The sequence below is a fragment of the Hyperolius riggenbachi genome, chromosome 11, assembly GCF_040937935.1.
Source record: "Hyperolius riggenbachi isolate aHypRig1 chromosome 11, aHypRig1.pri, whole genome shotgun sequence".
Lineage (NCBI taxonomy): Eukaryota > Metazoa > Chordata > Amphibia > Anura > Hyperoliidae > Hyperolius > Hyperolius riggenbachi.
Genome location: NC_090656.1, coordinates 15014213 through 15037632, shown reverse-complemented (window position 1 = coordinate 15037632; position 23420 = coordinate 15014213). Strand labels below are relative to the sequence as shown.

At 48.9% G+C, this 23420-nt stretch overlaps 1 protein-coding gene across 1 annotated transcript in view; it reads left to right on the top strand.

Annotated features, from left to right (window-relative positions):
- Positions 1–23420, top strand: part of PKD1L3 (polycystin 1 like 3, transient receptor potential channel interacting) — a 96328-nt gene extending 72908 nt beyond the window's left edge. The window contains exons 19-24 of the mRNA XM_068260935.1: positions 5529–5662; positions 15542–15702; positions 18086–18296; positions 20901–21002; positions 22417–22548; positions 23211–23420. Of these exons, the coding sequence (XP_068117036.1) occupies positions 5529–5662; positions 15542–15702; positions 18086–18296; positions 20901–21002; positions 22417–22548; positions 23211–23342 (872 nt within the window). The 3' untranslated portion in view covers positions 23343–23420. The remainder of the gene's footprint in view (positions 1–5528; positions 5663–15541; positions 15703–18085; positions 18297–20900; positions 21003–22416; positions 22549–23210) is intronic.

The window sequence follows — 23420 nt, the reverse complement described above, 5'->3', positions numbered from 1 at the left end:
GATCGTGGAAGCAGTGCAGCACAGCTGTTGGCATGCGTCAGCAAGCGTTGCTGAAGCTGATCTGCCTTGGGGATAAGCAGCACACAGGGGAGGAAATTTGGAGGGGAATAAAGGAACAGACGGATTTGTGGCTGGCACCGCTGGACCTGAAACCGGGCATGAAGCTAGACACCTGGCACGAACTGGCAATGTACGCAATAGAGGTGCTGGCTTGCCCGGCAGCCAGCGTTATGTCGGAACGCTGTTTCAGTGCTGCCGGAGGCATCATCACAGATCGGCGTATCCGCCTCTCCACAGAAAATGCAGACCGTCTGACTCAAATTAAAATGAATCAATCCTGGATTGGAAACGACTACGCAACACTCCTGGACCCCAACCAAGTAACATGACCGATGAACATCTGGGATGGTTTAGCGTTTCCGGTCCCTGTTTATTGAACCTCTCATCTGTATTACATTTATGACTGCATGGCGGCAAAAAGCATTGCTGCTATATCCGCACGCTTTTTGTCCTCATGCAAGGCCTGGGTTGTTGTGTCTCACAAAGCGTGGCCTTCTCCTCCTGCGCCTCCTCCTGTTCCATCACGTGTGCTGCTGCTGCTGCTGGGTTACCGTTGCCGCGTGGTCCCTGTTTATTGAACCTCTTATCTTTATTACATTTATGACTACATGGCGGTACAAAGCATGCTATCCGCACGCTTTTTGTCCTCATGCAAGGCCTGGGTTGTTGTGTCTCACAAAGCGTGGCCTTCTCCTCCTGCGCCTCCTCCTGTTCCATCACGTGTGCTGCTGCTGCTGCTGCTGGGTTACCGTTGCCGCGTGGTCCCTGTTTATTGAACCTCTTATCTTTATTACATTTATGACTACATGGCGGTACAAAGCATGCTATCCGCACGCTTTTTGTCCTCATGCAAGGCCTGGGTTGTTGTGTCTCACAAAGCGTGGCCTTCTCCTCCTGCGCCTCCTCCTGTTCCATCACGTGTGCTGCTGCTGCTGCTGCTGCTGCTGGGTTACCGTTGCCGCGTGGTCCCTGTTTATTGAACCTCTTATCTTTATTACATTTATGACTACATGGCGGTACAAAGCATGCTATCCGCACGCTTTTTGTCCTCATGCAAGGCCTGGGTTGTTGTGTCTCACAAAGCGTGGCCTTCTCCTCCTGCGCCTCCTCCTGTTCCATCACGTGTGCTGCTGCTGCTGCTGCTGCTGCTGGGTTACCGTTGCCGCGTGGTCCCTGTTTATTGAACCTCTTATCTTTATTACATTTATGACTACATGGCGGTACAAAGCATGCTATCCGCACGCTTTTTGTCCTCATGCAAGGCCTGGGTTGTTGTGTCTCACAAAGCGTGGCCTTCTCCTCCTGCGCCTCCTCCTGTTCCATCACGTGTGCTGCTGCTGCTGCTGGGTTACCGTTGCCGCGTGGTCACTGTTTATTGAACCTCTTATCTTTATTACATTTATGACTACATGGCGGTACAAAGCATGCTATCCGCACGCTTTTTGTCCTCATGCAAGGCCTGGGTTGTTGTGTCTCACAAAGCGTGGCCTTCTCCTCCTGCGCCTCCTCCTGTTCCATCACGTGTGCTGCTGCTGCTGCTGCTGCTGGGTTAGCGTTGCCGCGTGGTCCCTGTTTATTGAACCTCTTATCTTTATTACATTTATGACTACATGGCGGTACAAAGCATGCTATCCGCACGCTTTTTGTCCTCATGCAAGGCCTGGGTTGTTGTGTCTCACAAAGCGTGGCCTTCTCCTCCTGCGCCTCCTCCTGTTCCATCACGTGTGCTGCTGCTGGGTTAGCGTTGCCGCGTGGTCCCTGTTTATTGAACCACTTATCTTTATTACATTTATGACTGCATGGTGGTACAAAGCATGCTATCCGCACGCTTCTTGTCCTCATGCAAGGCCTGGGTTGTTGTGTCTCAAAGCGTGGCCTTCTCCTCCTGCGCCACCCTCCTCCTGTTCCATCACGTGTGCTGCTGCTGGGTTAGCATTACCGGTCCCTTTTCCTGGAACCTCTTATATGTATTACATTTATGACTGCATGCCGACAAAAAGCATGTTACCTGTGCAAAGAAAACAGACATTTCCCGCATTTAAAAGACAGTTTTCCCTTTGAAACTTTAAAATCGATTTTCTCAAAAACTATAAGCTCTTTTTGCTAAATTTTTTTTTCCTCTTGTACCCACTCCCAAGGTGCACATACCCTGTAAATTTGGGGTATGTAGCATATAAGGAGGCTTTACAAAGCACAAAAGTTCGGGTCCCCATTGACTTCCATTATGTTCGGAGTTCGGGTCGAACACCCGAACATCGCGGCCATGTTCGGCCTGTTCGGCCCGAACCCGAACATCTAGATGTTCGCCCAACACTACTTGTGAGCAGTGACAACTCTTCAGTCAGCATTACCATACCACTGCTGTGTTTACTGAAGAGGTCAATGTTGAAAATCAAGGAAACAGCTGTCATGATGCAACTGGGGGAATCTGAAGGAGAAAACGATCAGCGTGATGGTACCAACATCAGGCCATCCGCCTCAGGAAACGCTGGCCCCAGCAGCTATGACGAAGAAGAGGAGGAGGAACAGCTGGAGTTGGAGCAGGAATTTCCTGCCACCACTGACGAGGGCCAGAGCGGTGCACGTTGGACTTCCACAATTCAGCGCGAATGGTCAGCAGAAGCAGACCAGGAGGAAGGTGACGACTATGATGCATCACAACAACTATCACAACGCTCACAAGAGGATGATGAGGATTCTGGTAGGACTCTGGCACACATGGCTCAATTCATGCTAGACTGCATTGAACGCGACCCACGCATTGTGCGCATTCTGGACAACACCAATTACTGGGTTTATACCCTTCTGGATCCACGGTACAAACACAATGTTCCAAAACTGCTTGAAGAAAGAGTCAGACAGGTCAAAATGGAAGAATACCAGCAGGCCCTTGTGGAGACTTTAGAGAGGAGATTGACATCCTCCCCCTCCTCTAGCCAGTTGTACACCGACAGACTGACTTCCGCAAACCCAGGACGACCAGGAGGGCAGCAAACAACGCAAGCCGCAGCTAGTGCCCAAAAGGGAATGGTATCGGCAGTGTCCTTGGAGTGGGAAAATTTTCTGACACCCATGCAGCAGCAGCCCACTGAACAGCAAGCGTGCAGATCCACCTCCAACACCGATCGCCTGGAGAAGATGGTCAAGGACTACATGTCAGATGACGTAGCTGTGTCGAACAATCCATCTGCACCCTTCAACTATTGGGTATCGAAGCTAGACACCTGGCACGAACTGGCAATGTACGCAATAGAGGTGCTGGCTTGCCCGGCAGCCAGCGTTATGTCGGAACGCTGTTTCAGTGCTGCCGGAGGCATCGTCACAGATCGGCGTATCCGCCTCTCCACAGAAAATGCAGACCGTCTGACTCAAATTAAAATGAATCAATCCTGGATTGGAAACGACTACGCAACACTCCAGGACCCCAACCAAGTAACATGACCAATGAACATCTGGGATGGTTTAGCGTTTCCGGTCCCTGTTTATTGAACCTCTCATCTGTATTACATTTATGACTGCATGGCGGCAAAAAGCATTGCTGCTATATCCGCACGCTTTTTGTCCTCATGCAAGGCCTGGGTTGTTGTGTCTCAAAAAGCATGGCCTTCTCTTCCTGCGCCTGCTCCTGTTCCATCACGTCTGCTGCTGCTGGGTTAGCGTTGCCGCGTGGTCCCTGTTTATTGAACCACTTATCTTTATTACATTTATGACTGCATGGCGGTACAAAGCATGCTATCCGCACGCTTTTTGTCCTCATGCAAGGCCTGGGTTGTTGTGTCTCACAAAGCGTGGCCTTCTCCTCCTGCGCCTCCTCCTGTTCCATCACGTCTGCTGCTGCTGGGTTAGCGTTGCCGCGTGGTCCCTGTTTATTGAACCACTTATCTTTATTACATTTATGACTGCATGGCGGTACAAAGCAAGCTATCCGCACGCTTCTTGTCCTCATGCAAGGCCTGGGTTGTTGTGTCTCAAAGCGTGGCCTTCTCCTCCTGCGCCTCCTCCTGTTCCATCACATGTGCTGCTGCTGCTGCTGGGGTAGCGTTGCCGGTGCCTGTTTATGGAACCTCTTATCTTTATTACATTTATGACTGCATGGCGGTACAAAGCATGCTATCCGCACGCTTCTTGTCCTCATGCAAGGCCTGGGTTGTTGTGTCGCAAAGCGTGGCCTTCTCCTCCTGCGCCTCCTCCTGTTCCATCACGTGTGCTGCTGCTGCTGCTGGGTTAGCGTTACCGGTCCCTGTTTATGGAACCTCTTCTCTTTATTACATTTATGACTGCATGGCGGTAAAAAGCATGTTACCTGTGCAAAGAAACATGACATTTTCAGCATTTAAAAGACAGTTTTTCCTTTGAAACTTTACAATCAATTTTCTCAAAAACTATAAGCTTTTTCAAATATTTTTTTCCTCTTGTACCCACTCCCAAGGTGCACATACCCTGCTAATTTGGGGTATGTAGCATGTAAGGAAGCTTTACAAAGCACGAAAGTTCGGGTCCCCATTGACTTCCATTATGTTCGGAGTTCGGCTCGAACACCCGAACATCGCGGCCATGTTCAGCCCGAACCCGAACATCTAGATGTTCGCCCAACACTACAGGAGAGCGACCATCCAGTATCCAGCAGGACCTGGAGTACCGAGCAGGGACAGGTAATTCCCTGCAGGCCTATATGGTGGTTGCAGGAACTGCAACCCACCTTTGCGAGTATGTATTTATATGAGTTTATCCTCCCTATACCGGACAATACTGCACTATTGGGCTCCCGGTCTCTCCCTACTTCTCACCTAGGTATTCTTGGCCCCTTCAAGAATCATCAAAGAAAAAAAAAACCTATACCAATGTCACATGACTAGAGACGGTGGCAGGTAGATGATGGGAGAAGCTTAGTGACATAGGAAGGAGTGGCAACAATTTGTGACGATCTTGAGTCTCACTAGTTGGACTCTAGCTCACTATAATGCTCATTGTTTAATACTCGTATTATATTGGGGTTCTCCACCATGGAAATGGGCAATTTATGTAATTTGTTGCAACATTTCTGGGCATTAGTCTACTTTAGGGGACCCAGTAGGAAACCTCATAGGAAGCTGTTTTCCAATCACAGCACCCTCTTACAGCACAAAGCATTGTGATTGGCCAATGGCCGAATAGTGTGGGCGTAGTTTACTACAACTTATTTGAAACCTAGTGGTGCAGTCCACCCAATCATGTTATCTGAATTTCCCTCTGAGGTTTCCTGCTTTGTCCCCTAAAGTAGACTAGCGTCCATTGCTGTACTGGAATCATGAAGGACCTCATCTTGGAGGTGGGACCACCATCTTTGTGGACCATGCAATGTGTGGATGGGAACTCCACTTAGCTTAGCCTGGAAGAGCTCCCGATCCCACTAGGGTGATTTAATGATTTGAACTTGCTGTCCTTGTTGTTCCATAACAATTGAGTAACCCTCTTGTCTCGTATCACAGGAACCTTGTTGCCCACCACCGACCTGCAGATTATGCGCCTCTATCCAGTCACCGATAGTGATAGTCTGTTTACACTGCAGTTTGGCTTTGAGATTCTCTTTCTGGTTCTTGTCCTCTACACCATCATAGTTCAGGTAAGATTGCTGCAGGTATACCTGTGAAAGCTGTTCAGCTAAGCCTTGGTCTTGGTTTAAAGAGCCTTCACAAAGACGCTTTCTCAACAGTCCTTGTTCTGGGAAAATGTATGGCAAACATAATTATTTTTAGCTTCTTTATTTATATCATTATTATTATTTATTGTATTTATAAAGCGCCAACATATTACGCAGCGCTGGACAATAAATAGGGATACATACATTGTAACAAGGGGTGACAGACAGAGAGGTAGCAAACCAGATCAGGGTATAAAATGCAGTTTACAGAGACCCGGCAAAACAAATATGAGTTAGTCTATGAGAAGGGTGTCATTGCCGGGGTAGTTAAATTAAGAAGGACACACTAAGGGAAGGGGGAGGCCCTGCCAAGGCTTACAATCTAAAGGGTGGGGGGTCACATAAGGTAGGACTGTGGAAAGGGTGATTGACAGAGAGTAAGAGTGTGGTAGATGTGGGGTATATTATGGTTGCTTGCATGTTTGTCCTTCAAGATCTTCTCCCCCTGCCCAAAATAACAAATGTGATAACAGTCCCAAAAAACTACAAGTCCCCAAGCTCCTGTTTGTAGTATATAACTGTGTATCCATCATCTCACATTAACTTATTAAAGGGTACCCGAAGAGACATGTGCCATGATGAGATGTGGATGGACAGTCCCAGTCCTACTTTGAACTAGAGATGTAGCGAATGGTTCCAGGCGAACTTAGGGGGTTCGCGTTCGCCTGCGCCAAGCGAACTTTTCCGGAAGTTCGATTCGCCCCATAATGCACTATGAGGGTCAACTTTGACCCTCTGCATCACAGTCAGCAGGCACATTGTAGCCATTCAGGCTACACTAAGCCCTGGAGCCCCCCCCCCCCCCCCCCTTATATAAGGCAGGGTCCGGCGGCCATTACACTCACTCGTGTGCCTGATAGAGACAGACTAGGGACAGCTGCTGCAGACTTTTTCTCCTAGGGACAGATTAGTTAGGTTCTAGGCTGCTTTGCTTGCTCCTGACTGATAATTATTTCTTTTAAAGCACCCAGCAACAGCTCTTTTCAGAGCTCATCCTGTACATTTTTTTTTCTGTGTGTCAAACTGACACTTTTGTTGCATGCACAGCCTTGCTAATTGATATTGTGTGTGTGCCACTGCCAGCAGCCCAGCACATTCAGTGACTACCTGTGTGTGTGACAGGGAGCTGCACATTGTACTACCCAGTACTGCAAATACCCCAGTACCTGTTGTGTTTACTTAACCCACCTCATCACTGTCTGCATATACCTAGCTTTGTGTTGAGTGAACCCAGCTCACTGCATCTAACTACCCAGTGCCTGTTGTGTTTACTTAACCCACCTCATCACTGCATATACCTAGCGTTGTGTTGAGTGAACCCAGCTCACTGCATATAACTACCTGTTGTGTTGAGTGAGAACCCACCTCACTGCATCTTAAGTACCTTTACTGTTCAGTGAACCCAGCTCACTGCATCTAACTACCCAGTACCTGTTGTGTTTACCTAACCCACCTCATCACTGCATATACCTAGCGTTGTGTTGAGTGAACCCAGCTCACTGCATCTAACTACCTGTTGTGTTGAGTGTGAACCCACCTGGCCACCTCACTGCATCTAACTACCTGTTGTGTTGAGTGAGAACCCACCTCACTGCATCTTAAGTACCTTTACTGTTCAGTGAACCCAGCTCACTGCATCTAACTACCTGTTGTGTTGAGTGAGAACCCACCTGGCCACCTCACTGCATCTAACTACCTGTTGTGTTGAGTGAGAACCCACCTCACTGCATCTTAAGTACCTTTACTGTTCAGTGAACCCAGCTCACTGCATCTAACTACCCAGTACCTGTTGTGTTTACTTAACCCACCTCATCACTGCATATACCTAGCGTTGTGTTGAGTGAACCCAGCTCACTGCATCTAACTACCTGTTGTGTTGAGTGTGAACCCACCTGGCCACCTCACTGCATCTAACTACCTGTTGTGTTGAGTGAGAACCCACCTCACTGCATCTTAAGTACCTTTACTGTTCAGTGAACCCAGCTCACTGCATCTAACTACCCAGTACCTGTTGTGTTTACCTAACCCACCTCATCACTGCATATACCTAGCGTTGTGTTGAGTGAACCCAACTCACTGCATCTAACTACCTGTTGTGTTGAGTGTGAACCCACCTGGCCACCTCACTGCATCTAACTACCTGTTGTGTTGAGTGAGAACCCACCTCACTGCATCTTAAGTACCTTTACTGTTCAGTGAACCCAGCTCACTGCATCTAACTACCTGTTGTGTTGAGTGAGAACCCACCTGGCCACCTCACTGCATCTAACTACCTGTTGTGTTGAGTGAGAACCCACCTCACTGCATCTTAAGTACCTTTACTGTTCAGTGAACCCAGCTCACTGCATCTAACTACCCAGTACCTGTTGTGTTTACTTAACCCACCTCATCACTGCATATACCTAGCGTTGTGTTGAGTGAACCCAGCTCACTGCATCTAACTACCTGTTGTGTTGAGTGTGAACCCACCTGGCCACCTCACTGCATCTAACTACCTGTTGTGTTGAGTGAGAACCCACCTCACTGCATCTTAAGTACCTTTACTGTTCAGTGAACCCAGCTCACTGCATCTAACTACCTGTTGTGTTCAGTGAACCCAGCTCACTGCATCTAACTACCTGTTGTGTTGAGTGAGAACCCACCTCACTGCATATAGCTAGCATACCCCCGAGATGGACAAAATGGACAAACCAGGTAGAGGAAGAGGTAGAGGCAGACCCAGAGGAAGGCCACCAGGCACCGGCAGGTCTGTGCGAGGTGGTGTTGCTGTGATTTCGTGCGGACCTGCCCCAAAATACAGTGCTCAGATGAAGGCACGTGCCATCACTTCCCAAAATCGTGAGGAGGTGCTTGAGTATTTAACACAGAACACCTCATCTCCCGCAGCCACCAGCGCTACAACAAGCACCACATCCGCTGCATTTGACACTTCGCAGGAGTTATTTGGTGGTGGTGGTGAAATCACTGATTCCCAGCCACTACTGCAACAACAACAAGAAGGCGCAGGTACACCACCTCATACGTCTGAGTTAGGTGGTCGATAGTATGGACGTAACGTGTGTGGATGGGGATGATGGTGGACCACCTGAAGTTGGTGCACTTGAGGAGGTGTCTGAGGAAAGCGCAGCTGGCCAGGAGGATTATGATGACGATTATACGGATACCACATATGTTCCCGGTAGAGGAGATGACCAGGGGGACAGTTCAGAGGAGGAATCAGAGAGGAGTAGGAGGAGACGACTCCATGATAGAAGCAGAGGGAGCTCGTCCTCAGAAACAGCTGGGGGCAGTGTCCGGCGCCATGTATCACCAGCTATGGCCAGCCAGCCAACATGCCCTTCAACGTCAGCTGCTGATGCCACCGTAGCGCCATCACCCCAGGGGGTTCAGCGGTTTGGAAATTTTTTCACGTGTGTGTCTCAGATCGGAGCAAAGCCATCTGTTGTCTCTGCCAGCAAAAATTGAGCCGTGGGAAGGCCAACTGTCACGTAGGGACAAGTGCTTTACGAAGGCACCTGGAGAGAAGGCACAAACAGCTATTGCAAGAACACCTGAGGAAAAGCAGCACCCCTCAAAAGACAAGCCGCGGAGAACAACCGCGGCAGCCGTCACAGGGGGCTTCTGCTGCTCCACGTTCCCATGGTATTGTTCGTGGCTGGGGGGAGGAAGAATGGATACACTTTTAAACAATTTAAAAATACAACCATCTAAACTTTCAAACAATTTAAAAATACAACCATCTAAACTTTCAAACAATTTAAAAATACAACCATCTATCATTTTCAAAAAATTTAAAAAAAAGGGCAAAAAAACTTGCCCTCCGTAAAACATTCTTGGCAAATGCTTTCGACTTGGTTTGTCTTCCGCTGGCTCAAGGGTCCATCTGACCACAGATGCCTGGTCTGCAAAGCACGGTCAGGGCAGCTACAACATGGGTCTCAGCAGGCTCCCACTTCGGGCCGGAATCCAACCTTCATTCCCCGCGGTGACAATGGCAGACTTGCCCTCCATAACGGATTCCCGTTAAAGGATTTAAAGTTAATTCATTTCAAATACACAGCAGGGCCTCGAAAGTCCGCCTCCTGTATTGTTATTTTTGGTCACTACCTTGGGGCGGGCGTGCATGCCTGCCTGCTGCCCTCCTTGGATGTGTAGTGGTAGCCGTTTCTCAGGCTCCACACCGGATTCCATCCCTCATTCCCCGGCCATTACCTGGGGTCACAAATGGAAGACTTGCCCGCCTCCATATGATTCTCGTGAAAGGAATGTGGTGTCATCTTTGCCCGCCATAACTGGTTCTCGTTAAAGGATTTAAAGTACATTCATTTCAAATACACAGCAGGGCCTCGAAAGTCCTCCTCCTGTATTGTTATTTTTGGTTACTACCTCGGGGCGGGCGGGCGTGCATGCCTGCCCGCTGCCGTCCTTGGATGTGTAGTGGTAGCCGTTGCTCAGGCTCCACACCGGATTCAAACCCCTCATTCCCCGGCCATTACCCGGGGTCACAATGGCAGACTTGCCCGCCTCCACAGGATTCTCATTGTAGCGGTACTGAACAAGTACACAGCAAGTAGAAAATGTAATTTAAAAACAAAACGTAAGCTTTTTAACAATGCCATGGAAAGTTGAGAAGGAAGTCACACATTACCTGACATCACTGAGTGAGGAAGAGCAATCTCGCCATGGTGCGCACCAGTCCAGCATGGCCGTCACTACACAAACAGCTGTTTGCGGTGCGTTACACAGTGAGTTTGGTGTGTCAGTGTGAAGCAGTACTCTAATTACACTCCCTGATTGATGTATACACATGCAAGATGTTTTAAAGCACGTTAGGCCTGCAATTTAGCATTCAATGTGATTTCTGCCCTTAAAACGCTGCTTTGCGTCACATCCAGATTTTTTCCCCGGGACTTTTGGCATGTATCCCACTCCGCCATGCCCCCGTCCAGGTGTTAGACCCCTTGAAACATCTTTTCCATCACTTTTGTGGCCAGCATAATTTTTTCTATTTTTAAAAGTTCGCCTCCCCATTGAAGTCTATTGCGGTTCGCGAACTTTTCCGCGAACCGAACCTTCCGCGGAAGTTCGCGAACCCGGTTCGCGAACCGAAAATCGGAGGTTCGCGACATCTCTACTTTGAACACGTCTTTGTTCCTTTTTTATTTTGTATTGTAAGGGACAAGAATCCAGGATTCTAAATGACAGTTTCTCTGCAGTGGGACTGTATTGTATCTCTTGCAGACAAACACCTATCATTATTATTTTTTATTTATATAGCGTCAACATCTTCTGTAGCGCTGTACATAGTACAAACAAATAATGGGGAACAACTATACATGAGAAGTAAAAGACACTGTACTGTCATGCCATTGAATAGAATAAATACAAATACATACATAGTTGATGTGTAGTTGGTATATGTACATATGTTAAAATTATAGCAGTATGAGAAACACTAGGAGGAGGTCCCTGTCCTTGCGGGCTTACAATCTAGAGGGTAGTGGGGAGGAAACACTGGGGTTAGTGGGTGAGGCAGTGTGCCTTCAGTGCTGCTTATAGCTAATTATAGGCTTGTCTGAACAGGTGTGTTTTCAGAGTACGTTTGAAGGTTTCCAGACTCGGAGTATGACGAACCGGATGAGGGAGAGAGTTCCAAAGGAAAGGGGTAGGCCGTAAGAAGTCTTGGATGCGAGAGTGAGAGGAGGTGACTAGGCTGGAGGACAAAAGGGTCTTCTGTGAGGCATGGGGGGTCCGGGGGGGGAGGTATCTGGTGATTAAAGAGGAAATGTATGGAGGCGATAGCTTGTGTAGAGCTTTGTATGCAAGTGTGAGAAGTTTAAACTGGATCCTTTGGGCAACTGGTAACCATTGGAGGGATTGGCAGAGAGAGGCTGCCTCAGAGGATCTAGAAGAGAGGTCATAACACGGGCGTGTGGTTGAGGAAAACACTTTGGAGTGCAGGAAACTGATAACAAGTTTAACTGCTTCCGCACCAGGGTCATTGAAATCTACACTGTTTGGGACCTGTTATCCCTGTCAGGGAGTAGATATCAATTACCGGTCCGGGCAGGGATAACAAATCACATTGGCTCACAGTGATCACAGGGTCAGGAGACAATGAAATCGGCTCCTGACCGGCTCACGGAGCTCTGCTGTCATAGCGACGGCAGAAGGATCGATTCGCCCCCTAGAACGTGCCCTGGCAATTTTTTTTCAAATTTGCCACTGAAGGTCGAGCCTTGCCCGCCTGTACGGCCCACCAGAGCTGGGGCTCTGCAGCCGTGGCCTGATTGGTGGCTGTCAAGCTGGGGCAGGCTGCACGCAGGTGGAGGTTTTACAGGGCTTCGACAGTTTTCATAAACATTGCCACTGCACTGCTGAGGAGGGGATGGAACATCACCTGTGCCCTGAAGACGTCAGAAAAGGTACATATTTACATATTTAACCAAGTGACACCCCCCTCCTCCCTCTCCAATCCATCCTAATTCAGACAGAGCCTGTCATTTTTAGCCTTAAAGAGAATCTGCATTGTTAAAATCGCACAAAAGTAAACATACCAGTGCATTAGGGGACATCTCCTATTACCCTCTGTCACAATTTCGCCGCTCCTCGCCGCATTAAAAGTGGTTAAAAACAGTTTTAAAAAGTTTGTTTATAAACAAACAAAATGGCCACCAAAACAGGAAGTAGGTTGATGTACAGTATGTCCACACATAGAAAATACATCCATACACAAGCAGGCTGTATACACCCTTCCTTTTGAATCTCAAGAGATCATTTGTGTGTTTCTTTCCCCCTGCAGCTATCTTCCACTGAAGTGTCAGGCTGTTTCTTCCTGCAGAGTGCAGACAGCTGTGCCTGTATGTAATTCCTCAGTATGTGAAAGCCCAGCCAGCTCAGAGGAGGATTTATCCAGCTTGTAAAAGATAAGAGAGAAGAGAGAAGCTGCCCTTATCTAAATAATACACAGGCAGTGTGCAGAGAGGGGCCTGGAGGGGGGAGATGCATCACAGAACCACAACACTGAAGAACTTGGCAGCCTTCCAGACACAGGCTGACAAGTCTGACAAGAGAGAGATAAGTTGATTTATTACAGAGATGGTTATAGTAGAACGTGCTGCAGTAAGCCAGAACACATTAGAATAGCTTTTGGAACTTGTAGGATGATAAAAAACAGGATGCAATTTTTGTTACGGAGTCTCTTTAAAGGAATACTATGAATGCCCAAGTGTTCTAAAATGACATTGTACAAATTATATCTAAGTAGCTGTGTAAACATTTTCCTACTTTTCATGTTAAATATCAGAGGCAAAAGCTGTAATTTATTGAGGGTAGTATTTAGCTATATTGGGACAATCAATTGCAGAAGGGGTGTCTGCTTCAATGCACAGCCAGAGTTGCATATCAGACTACAGAGTATTCTTCTCAGAAAGCAAAAACAGTATGAAAAGCTGTGACAAAAGCTGTGAGCTTTCTCTCTCTCTCATACAGAGTTACACACAGGGTTAACTGATCAAGTGTGAGGGGAATTTCCCCTCTCCTCATGGCTCAGTCTGGGTCAGTTTTGGCATCAGTAAAGTGTGAAAGTATTTTGATAACTGTAAACAAATAGCTTGCCAGTGAAATGTATACACCAGTACTTAGCAGCACTTCCCATACAATTCCTCTCAATTGAAAAAAAATATTTATATATTACGTACGCGTTGCGTTCCGATCGCACAGCCATCTGCGCTGATTGATGTGAACGAGGCCTAAAGCTGAATTATTGCAAATACTGTACGTTCTGTTTTAGAAAAGTAAATTTATATTTAGCATTGCTTTTTTAGTACGAGGGCTTTTTGGGTTCTTAGATTTTCCTTGTGGTTCTGGGTCACCGAGAGCTATCTGGATAATCTATAGAGAAAATATAAGCTGCTGACTGTTTTACTCTTCAGACATATATTTGTATATACAATCTCTGTCACTGACTGCCTCTTCATTAACAGTCTATTTATTATTCCACTTTTTTTTTTTTTTTTGGAAAGAATCTAGCCTTGAAGGACCCAAATTGTTAAAAAGTGATTTTTTGCTCTTCGCTGAATCTGATTGGGTATTTAGTGTCAGGTATTCTCTCTTTATTACAGGGCCGTTTCTTGGGTGGTACAGGCAGGGCGACTGCCCTGGGCGCAGACCGGCAAGTAGAAGATGGGGGGGGCGCAGGCAGAAGGACATAACCGCTAGGGAGCTGGTGACGCGCGGTGCAGCCAAATGGAAGAAGAAAGAAGATTACCAGCGCAATAGCCTTCCTTGTCTCCTCCTGGGCTGCCTGCGTCCGTCATCAAGTCATCATCACGTCACCACTACGTGATGACACCTAATGGCCTGTAGCGGTACTGCAGACTGTCAGTGCGCGGCGCCCATGGAGGAGTTGGCTTTCCGTGCTCTCTTCACCTGTGTGTTTTCCTGGTCCCTGCTTCTTCCTGAATGAGCGGCTGGTCAGTGTGGTCACTAGTAAGTAGGCAGATCTACTTGTGACCTGTGGCTGCGTGACTGTCCCTAAAGAGTAAGGGTTCACGAGTCCACGGGGGTGGGGGGTAAGGGGGTGCAATTTTTATACCCCCGCCCTGAGTGCAAATTAAACTAGAAACTGCCCTGCTTTATTACATTATACATTAAATTCTTCACTAATCACTTTGGATTGTAATCTGACAGGATCAGGGCCCTTTTCCCATGTTGTTTCTTGCAATTGCGGTTTATTAATTGGAGCACTATTTGTATTCATTTTCATACTTATGTTGTATTGTCTTTGTCTTATGCTGTGTACTAATACTGTACAGAGCGATGCAAGATGATGGCTCAATATACTGTGCTGTAAATCAATAATCATAATATAACGATACTGTGCCTGGCCTATAAATCCATCCATAAGACCTGCCCGACATAGATCACTGAACTTGTCCACAGACATACACCTGGCCATCCCATCAGATCCTCCAACGACATGCGCCTGACCACTCCCATGCGAGACCAACCAAACTTCCTCCCACCGCCCATCAGGCTTGTCCCATCCTTCAACACCTTTAAACAACCCCCTTAAACAGGGGTCTCAAACTCAATTTACCTGGGGGCCGCAGGAGGCAAAGTCAGGATGAGGCTGGGCCGCATAAGGAATTTCACAATCGCGGCGCATCGCCGCCTCTGCCCGCCCCTCTCACTCTTCCTTCACAGAGAGGGGCGGGGAGAGGCGGCGATCCGTGCGGCGATTGACGTCAGATGGGGCAGAGCTGAAGCTGAAAGCTCTGCCCCTTCCAGGAAATGCTGGCGGATTGCCCCCCGGGCGATTTGGGGGCTCTGCAGCCCTCGTTTAGCGGCGGGGATGCGGCGGATTACTTGGGAGCACTGAAGCGAACTATAAGGAAGCTTTTGCCGGCGAGGGCCACAAAATATTGTATCGCGGGCCGCGAGTTTGAGACCCCTGCCCTTAAAGGACAACTGTAATGAGAGGGATAGCTGTCATATTTATTTACTTTTAAGCAATACCAGTTACCTGGCTATCCTGCTGATCCTCTGCCTCTGAGAGTTTTAGGCATAGACCCTGGTGTCATTCAGACACTACTGCAGCCAAAGAGATCAGCAGGATTTCCACTGTTTAAAAGGAAACAAATATGGCAGCCTCCATATACTTCTCACTTCAGGTTCCCTTTAACCACTTGCGGACCACAGTACTAAACCGCACTAAAGACCAGTTATTGTCCAGTACTGCGTAATATGCTGACGCTTTATGAATATAATAAATTATAATAATAATACTTTCTGTTACAGATTATACGTCTGAAGGAACAGAAATGCTCTTATTTCCACCAGTCAAAGAATCTCCTGGACCTCAGCATAATCCTCGTCAGCTGCGCCAGCACCGGCCTGTCTGCAAAGCGTATCGTTCTTCGGAAGCAGGTCATAAATCGCTACCACAGCGACCACACACGGTGAGGCAGTGATGATTGTCCCGCCTCCAGGAGCGTAACAATAGATCCGGCAAAGGATGCAGCCGCAGGGGGCCCAGAAGCAGCAGGGGACCCTGTGGGGGGAGAAGTTTCTTTTCCCTGTCCTGAGAGACTGACAACTAAGGGCACAGAGAGAAAAAGCTTTCTGCTCTCTGTATGATTCCTTATTAGTGGCTGAGCAGATGCAGTCATTAGAACAATTGTGCAAAGTTTTGCAGACAAAGATTTGTAGACAGTGCCTATTCAGTGTGCAGTAGGGTCTTGTGTACAACGCCCAGCCCCCAACCTCTCTACTCCTCCCCAAGAGCTCTGTACTGTAGTGATGCTGGAGAAGTCTGCAGAGCCAATTTTGCTCCATCAGAGATGGACAGAGTGAGTGTAATAAGATGAGGCTGGGAGCAGGGCCGAGCCTGGGCGGGTGCTGCGGGTGCAAGGCACCCAGGCGCCTGCCTCTGAGAGGCGCCGCCCGGCCCCGCTCGCCCGGCCCCGCTCGCCCGGCCCCGCTCTCCCCCTGTGGCCGCCGCCGCCGCTTCAAGCTCCCTCCCTCTAGCCGCCGCGTCAGACCTCGATCAGGCGGGCGGGCGCTAGGACCTAGCACGCCGCACTGATATGCGGAAGTGACATCACTTCCGCATATAGAGCGGGTGCGTCCGGCGCCCTTTTCCTGGTCGGGTCGCCCGCTGATTGAGGTCTGACTGAAGCTGCTGAAAGGTGAGGGGGGAGCGGAGGAGGGAGCGGCGGCGGCGGGGCGCGCTCCTGTCACTCACTAGCTATCCTGGGCACAGATACCACCTGGCTACCTATCCTGGGCGCACATACCCCCTGGCTACCTATCCTGGGCACAGATACCACCTGGCTACCTATCCTGGGCGCACATACCCCCTGGCTACCTATCCTGGGCACAGATACCACCTGGCTACCTATCCTGGGCGCACATACCCCCTGGCTACCTATCCTGGGCGCACATACCCCCTGGCTACCTATCCTGGGCGCACATACCCCCTGGCTACCTATCCTGGGCGCACATACCCCCTGGCTACCTATCCTGGGCGCACATACCCCCTGGCTACCTATCCTGGGCGCACATACCCCCTGGCTACCTATCCTGGGCGCACATACCCCCTGGCTACCTATCCTGGGCGCACATACCCCCTGGCTACCTATCCTGGGCGCACATACCCCCTGGCTACCTATCCTGGGCGCACATACCCCCTGGCTATATATTCTGGGGACACTGTCTGTTTGTCATTATGTGCATTTATTGGTGAAAATCTCTCTTATGTGCATTTGCTGGTGAAAAGCGGTCTCTTGTTATGTGCATTTGCTGGTGAAAAGCGGTCTCTTGTTATGTGCATTTGCTGGTGAAAAGCGGTCTCTTATGTGCATTTACATGGGGAAAAGCTGTCTCTTATGTGCATTTAGTGGGGAAATTTTGTCAGTAAAAATAATCTTTTGTCAGTAAATTTTTAGGTATTTTTCACTAAAAAAAAATAACGTGAAAGGTTGGCAACACTGGCAGGCTGCGCGGCGCAACGGGAAAGATACAGGCAGCCCACCTCACGCTTGGGCTTGGCGGGGGGAGGAGCCTACGACAGCGAGAGTAGGGTGGCTGCAGGCAGCCATAAATACGCAGTGTGTGACTGCGTCGCACTCGCAGAGCCTCTCAGCCTGAGTCAGTCCAGAGACTAGCAGACTCGCAGGAAGCCAAAGCCAGCCAGGAGCAAGCCCATGGAAGAGGGGTAGGAATGGGGTATCACATGCATGCGGAAAGAGGTGGAAGGTGTGGGTGTGATTAGGCAGGACACTGGTGTGGTTATGTGGTTGGGCGCGGTAAATTTAACCACTCCCATAGGCGCCAGAGAAAATCTTGCACCCAGGTGCCAGGCACCCCAGGCTCGCCCCTGGCTGGGAGCACACCCGTCTGTCAGATTTCTGTATGCGTTTTCTGCACACCATGTGTGTCTGTATGTAGCAAAACAAGCAGGTTTTATCACAGAAGCTAATGTAATTGATAGAGAAAATGTGTGCAGTACTTCACTGCTGTCTGTTATTATCTGCATGGTGGAAAACAAATTCAAGTGTGCACTAGTTTACCTGTGCAGAAGGTGAGGGGGGGCCCCATCCAAAGTTTCGCAGGGGGGCCCAGTGATTTCTAGTTACGCCCCTTGCCAGCCTCTTTTCTGCTGGCGATGACTCGATTAACTCATTCTGATTATTACAAAGCCCCCGTTTGTTACACTGCTTACTGTGTATCTCTAAGCAGAGAAACGAGAGCGTTATACTTTCCATGTAGCCGGGAAGATGTACTCTGAACAAGGTGTTGGATCTGAAAGGCCAATCGTATCACTCTTTATTTTCCATACAGATTTGTCAGCTTCTATGAGACGGCTGTGATAGACTCCGCACAGAGTTACGTTGTCGCCTTCCTTGTGGCGGTCATGACGGTGAAGCTTTGGCGTCTCCTCAATCTCAACCCAAACCTACATCTGATCACAGCAACCCTTCAGAAATCCTGGAATGAGATCAGCGGCTTCCTTCTCACAGTCGTCATCCTGATGGTGGCGTATGGCCTCTCTGTGAGTGGAATATCAATAGCTGGCCAGAGAGCTAAATACACAGCTAAAAGGCAACAGTTTTAACTGCCTCTGCAACTGCTCTCCTGCCAGTGTAATATCCTCATCTTCTCTCCTGCCAGTATAATCTGCTCCTCCTCCGATCTCCCTCCAACGTAATCTGCTCCTCCTCCGATCTCCCTCCAACGTAATCTGCTCCTCCTCCAATCTCCCTCCAACGTAATCTGCTCCTCCTCCGATCTCCCTCCAGTGTAATCTGCTCCTCCTCCGATCTCCCTCCAACGTAATCTGCTCCTCCTCCGATCTCCCTCCAGTGTAATCTGCTCCTCCTCCAATCTCCCTCCAACGTAATCTTCTCCTCCTCCGATCTCCCTCCAGTGTAATCTGCTCCTCCTCCGATCTCCCTCCAACGTAATCTGCTCCTCCTCCGATCTCCCTCCAGCGTAGTCTGCTCCTCCTCCGATCTCCCTCCAACATAATCTGCTCCTCCTCCGATCTCCCTCCAGCGTAGTCTGCTCCTCCTCCGATCTCCCTCCTCTGCCCCTCATATGAACTCCCTCTGGTGTAATCTGCTCCACATTTGATCTCCCTCCTCCTCTGCTCTTTACCCTACACTATGGATTGGTCCTCCTCATCTACAGTCCCCTCCTGTGTAATGTCCGCCTTCTGAAATGCATGTTTCCAGAGTAATCTCTTCTTCATCTGTTCTTTTAACTCCAGTGTAATATCATCATCTGCTCTCCTTTACAGTGTAATTTCCTAATGTTCTCCATTCTCTTCATCTACTCTACCCTCCCTTGTAATCTCTTCATCTGTTCTCCCTCCAGTGTCATTTTCTTCTCATCTTCCAGTGTAATCTCCTCCTCCTCTGCTCTCCCTCCAGTGTAATCTCCTCCTCCTCTACTCTCCCTCCTGTGTAATCTCCTCCTCCTCTGCTCTCCCTCCAGTGTAATCTCCTCCTCCTGCTCTCTCTCCAGTGTAATCTCCTCCTCCTCCTTTGTTCTCCCTCCTGAGTAATCTCCTCCTCCTCTGTTTTCCCTCCAGTGTAATCTCCTCCTCCTCCTCTTTCTCTCCAGTGTAATCTCCTCCTCTTCTGTTCTCCCTCCTGTGTAATCTCCTCCTCTTCTGTTCTCCCTCCTGTGTAATCTCCTCCTCCTCTGCTCTCCCTCCAGTGTAATCTCCTCCTCCTCTGCTCTCCCTCCAGTGTAATCTCCTCCTCCTCCTTTGTTCTCCCTCCTGAGTAATCTCCTCCTCCTCTGTTTTCCCTCCAGTGTAATCTCCTCCTCCTCCTCTTTCTCTCCAGTGTAATCTCCTCCTCCTATGTTCTCCCTCCTGTGTAATCTTCTCCTCTTCTGTTCTCCCTCCTGTGTAATCTCCTCCTCCTCTGCTCTCCCTCCAGTGTAATCTCCTCCTCCTCTGCTCTCCCTCCAGTGTAATCTCCTCCTCCTCCTTTGTTCTCCCTCCTGAGTAATCTCCTCCTCCTCTGTTTTCCCTAAAGTGTAATCTCCTCCTCCTCTCCAGTGTCCTCTCCTCCTCCTCTTTCTCTCCAGTGTAATCTCCTCCTCCTCTGTTCTCCCTCCTGTGTAATCTCCTCCTCTTCTGTTCTCCCTCCTGAGTAATCTCCTCCTCCTCTGTTTTCCCTAAAGTGTAATCTCCTCCTCCGCTGTTTTCCCTCCAGTGTAATCTCCTCCTCCTCCTCCTCTCCAGTGTCATCTCCTCCTCCTCTTTCTCTCCAGTGTAATCTCCTCCTCCTCTGCTCTCCCTCCAGTGTAATCTCCTCCTCTGCTCTCCCTCCAGTGTAATCGCCTCCTCCTCTGCTCTCCCTCCAGTGTAATCTCCTCCTCCTCTGCTCTTCCTCCAGTGTAATCTCCTCCTCTGCTCTCCCTCCAGTGTAATCTCCTCCTCCTCTGCTCTCCCTCCAGTGTAATCTCCTCCTCCTCTGCTCTCCCTCCAGTGTAATCTCCTCCTCCTCTGCTCTTCCTCCAGTGTTATCTCCTCCTCTGCTCTCCCTCCAGTGTAATCTCCTCCTCCTCTGCTCTTCCTCCAGTGTAATCTCCTCCTCTGCTCTCCCTCCAGTGTAATCTCCTCCTTTGTTCTCCCTCCTGAGTAATCTCCTCCTCCTCTCTTTTCCCTCCATTGTAATCTCCTCCTCCTCTTTCTCTCCTGTGTAATCTCCTCCTCTTCTGTTCTCACTCCTGTGTAATCTCCTCCTCCTCTGCTCTCCCTCCAGTGTAATCTCCTCCTCCTCTGCTCTCCCTCCAGTGTAATCTCCTCCTCTGCTCTCCCTCCAGTGTAATCTCCTCCTCCTCCTTTGTTCTCCCTCCTGAGTAATCTCCTCCTCCTCTGCTCTCCCTCCAGTGTAATCTCCTCCTCCTCTGCTCTCCCTCCAGTGTAATCTCCTCCTCCTCCTTTGTTCTCCCTCTTGAGTAATCTCCTCCTCCTCTGTTTTCCCTAAAGTGTAATCTCCTCCTCCTCTGTTTTCACTCCAGTGTCATCTCCTCCTCCTCTTTCTGTCCAGTGTCATCTCTTCCTCCTCTGTTCTCCCTCCAGTGTAAATTTCTGCTCTGCCCTCCAGTGTAATCTCTTTTTCATCTCTTCTTTCTCTAGTGCAATCTACTTCTCGGATGGGCTCTTCCCAATTACAGAACGTTTGTGGAATCATTTGTGAGCATTTTCAGCCTCCTCATTGGAATATTTAATTATGACGAGGTAAGACAACCTATAGCAGAAACGTCTGATTGCATTACCTCTGACATCACACAAACTATCACCATGGCACCATGGGAGGTTCATTCCCTCCTGTGCTTCAACCTCACCGGCCAAAAGCTGCAGAAAGCACTTTCCCTTTCATGTAATGTCCTTCTGGCTCCAAGGCAGGAGAGGCCCCAGTGCCTCGCAGTGCCACCTCCTTGTATCCACCAAGCAACAGAGAACCTGGTAACCACTAAAGTAGTCTACTCCAAGCCCCCAAATCGCAGAAAGGCCATGCCCTCCTGTGCGAAGTCCACCTGGCTCTAAGATAGCAGACAGTCCGATGCCTAGCAGTGTCACCTCCTATCCTCGAAGCAACAGAGAACCTGGTAACCACTAGAGTAGTGTACTCCTAGCTCTTGAATCGTAGAAAGGCCATCCCTCCAGTGCCAAGACCACCTGGCTCCAAGATAGCAAAGAGCAGGGTGCATGGCAGTGTCACCTCCTATCCTCGAAGCAACAGAGAACCTGGTAACCACTAGAGTAGTGTACTCCTAGCTCTTGAATCATAGAAAGGCCATGCCCTCAAGCGCGATGTCCCCCTGGCTCAAAAGCAGCAGAGAACCGGATGCCTTGTAGTGCCACCTCCTATCATCACTCAAGCTTGACATATTGCCAATGCCTCACGTGCAAAAGAGAATTTTATCCTGTGCTAGAGTAGAAAGGCTTTTTCTGTTATCTGATAAAGGAAATGTCCCTTTTGTTTGTGCACTGTGGTGCTGCTTGTTTACTGGGTGGTTCCAGGCACTATGGAATGCAAACACGAAAGCGCTCCTATAGGGCAGTAACTTTTTATCCAAGCCGCTATAAAATATTGCACCCACAATCTATCCTCCTTCCCACGGTCTAGCCAGGACCTGGGATCGGTGCTGAAAACCTCCGGGATGTCCGAACAGTGAAGTGAGAGGCGAGGTCCTCATCACAGAAGTGGCGCTACGTCACTACCGGTTTCGGCGTATACCATGCCTTCATCAGGCGTGACGAGGACACGCCCCCTTCGCCTCTCGCTTCACCGCTCTGACATCGCGGAGGTTACAGCACCGATCCCAGCTCCTGGCCAGACCGTGGAAAGGAGGATAGATTGTGGGCAGCCTCATACACGCGTTATTATACCAACATTCATGTAACTGCAATATTTTATTGCGGCTTGGATTAAAAGATGTTAATGCACTATAGGAGCACTTTTGTTTTTTCTTGTTTACTTTTTATATTACCAATGCCTCCTAGTCGGAGAGCCTAGAGACCTCCAGTGCTATATCCTGTAGTAGGTAATCCTGTTCTGCAGCATCTCAGCAAAGGACTTGCCATTATAGAGGTTTGCTGGTGATTGGTGTTGGACTTTAGTGTTTTCAGTATCTCTGTTTAATTGCAGGTTATGAACCTGGACCCGGTCCTGGGCGCTCTGTTCATCTTCACTTGTGTCCTCTTCCTGGTGCTCGTAGTGGTTAACCTCTTGCTATCTGCGCTACTGAACGTATTCTCCATCGAGCGGAGGAATGCCACGGTAATTGCACACATCTGCTACAGCCTGGAAGCCAAGGCGTAGAGATGGTCAACGAAATATTAATAATTGGCTTGTGTACAAATGTATGTACAGTAGTGTGGAATCGGGACAAGAAACTTTACTTCCTGCAGATTCCAGGTCGCCCAATTACGCGCTGCATACAACTTGCAAGAAATGTGCTTGCAAGCTGCAATTATTAGCATCTCATTGACCAACTCTAGATATTTCTTCTGTTTCCACCAGCCAGACAGATGGTTAGTAGCATCTAGAGCAGGCATGGGCAAATTTGGCCCTCCAGCTGTTAAGAAACTACAAGTCCCACAATGCATTGCAGGAGTCTTAAAGCCACAGCCATTGCTGCTGGTACCTTCCTGTCTCAATAGGTGAGACATTTATTTAAAGGGTATGATGGTACGGGGGTGGGTTGTCCTGATGATGCACCACACTTTGTAAAGCACGAAACAGATGTAGCCCTCCTACTGCCTGTACCTCTCTGTTCTGCTGGATAATGTCTTGTGAATGGACTTTTTAAGCTGAAGGAATAAAAGTGACATTTTAGCCTAGTTTGCACCGCTGCTCTTTCTTGATTTTAGCCTTATTCTAGTGGCACCACTACTGCAGATCAGGTCTGAGATGTAATCGGCATTCTTGTGTCCTTCCAGCCCTATGAAGAGCAGGAGCTTGTGGACCTGCTGATGGTAAAGCTGACAGGAATACTGGGGACACGGAAGAAGAAGAAGCAGCAGGATGATGATGATGATAAGGCGGCAGTAAAGCAGGACAAGAGTATGTGAGCAGTCATAACAGCACTGGGGACACGTCATCCCAACAGGCAGCTTTCAAGTGATAATAAAAGAGCACTTTCTCCTCCA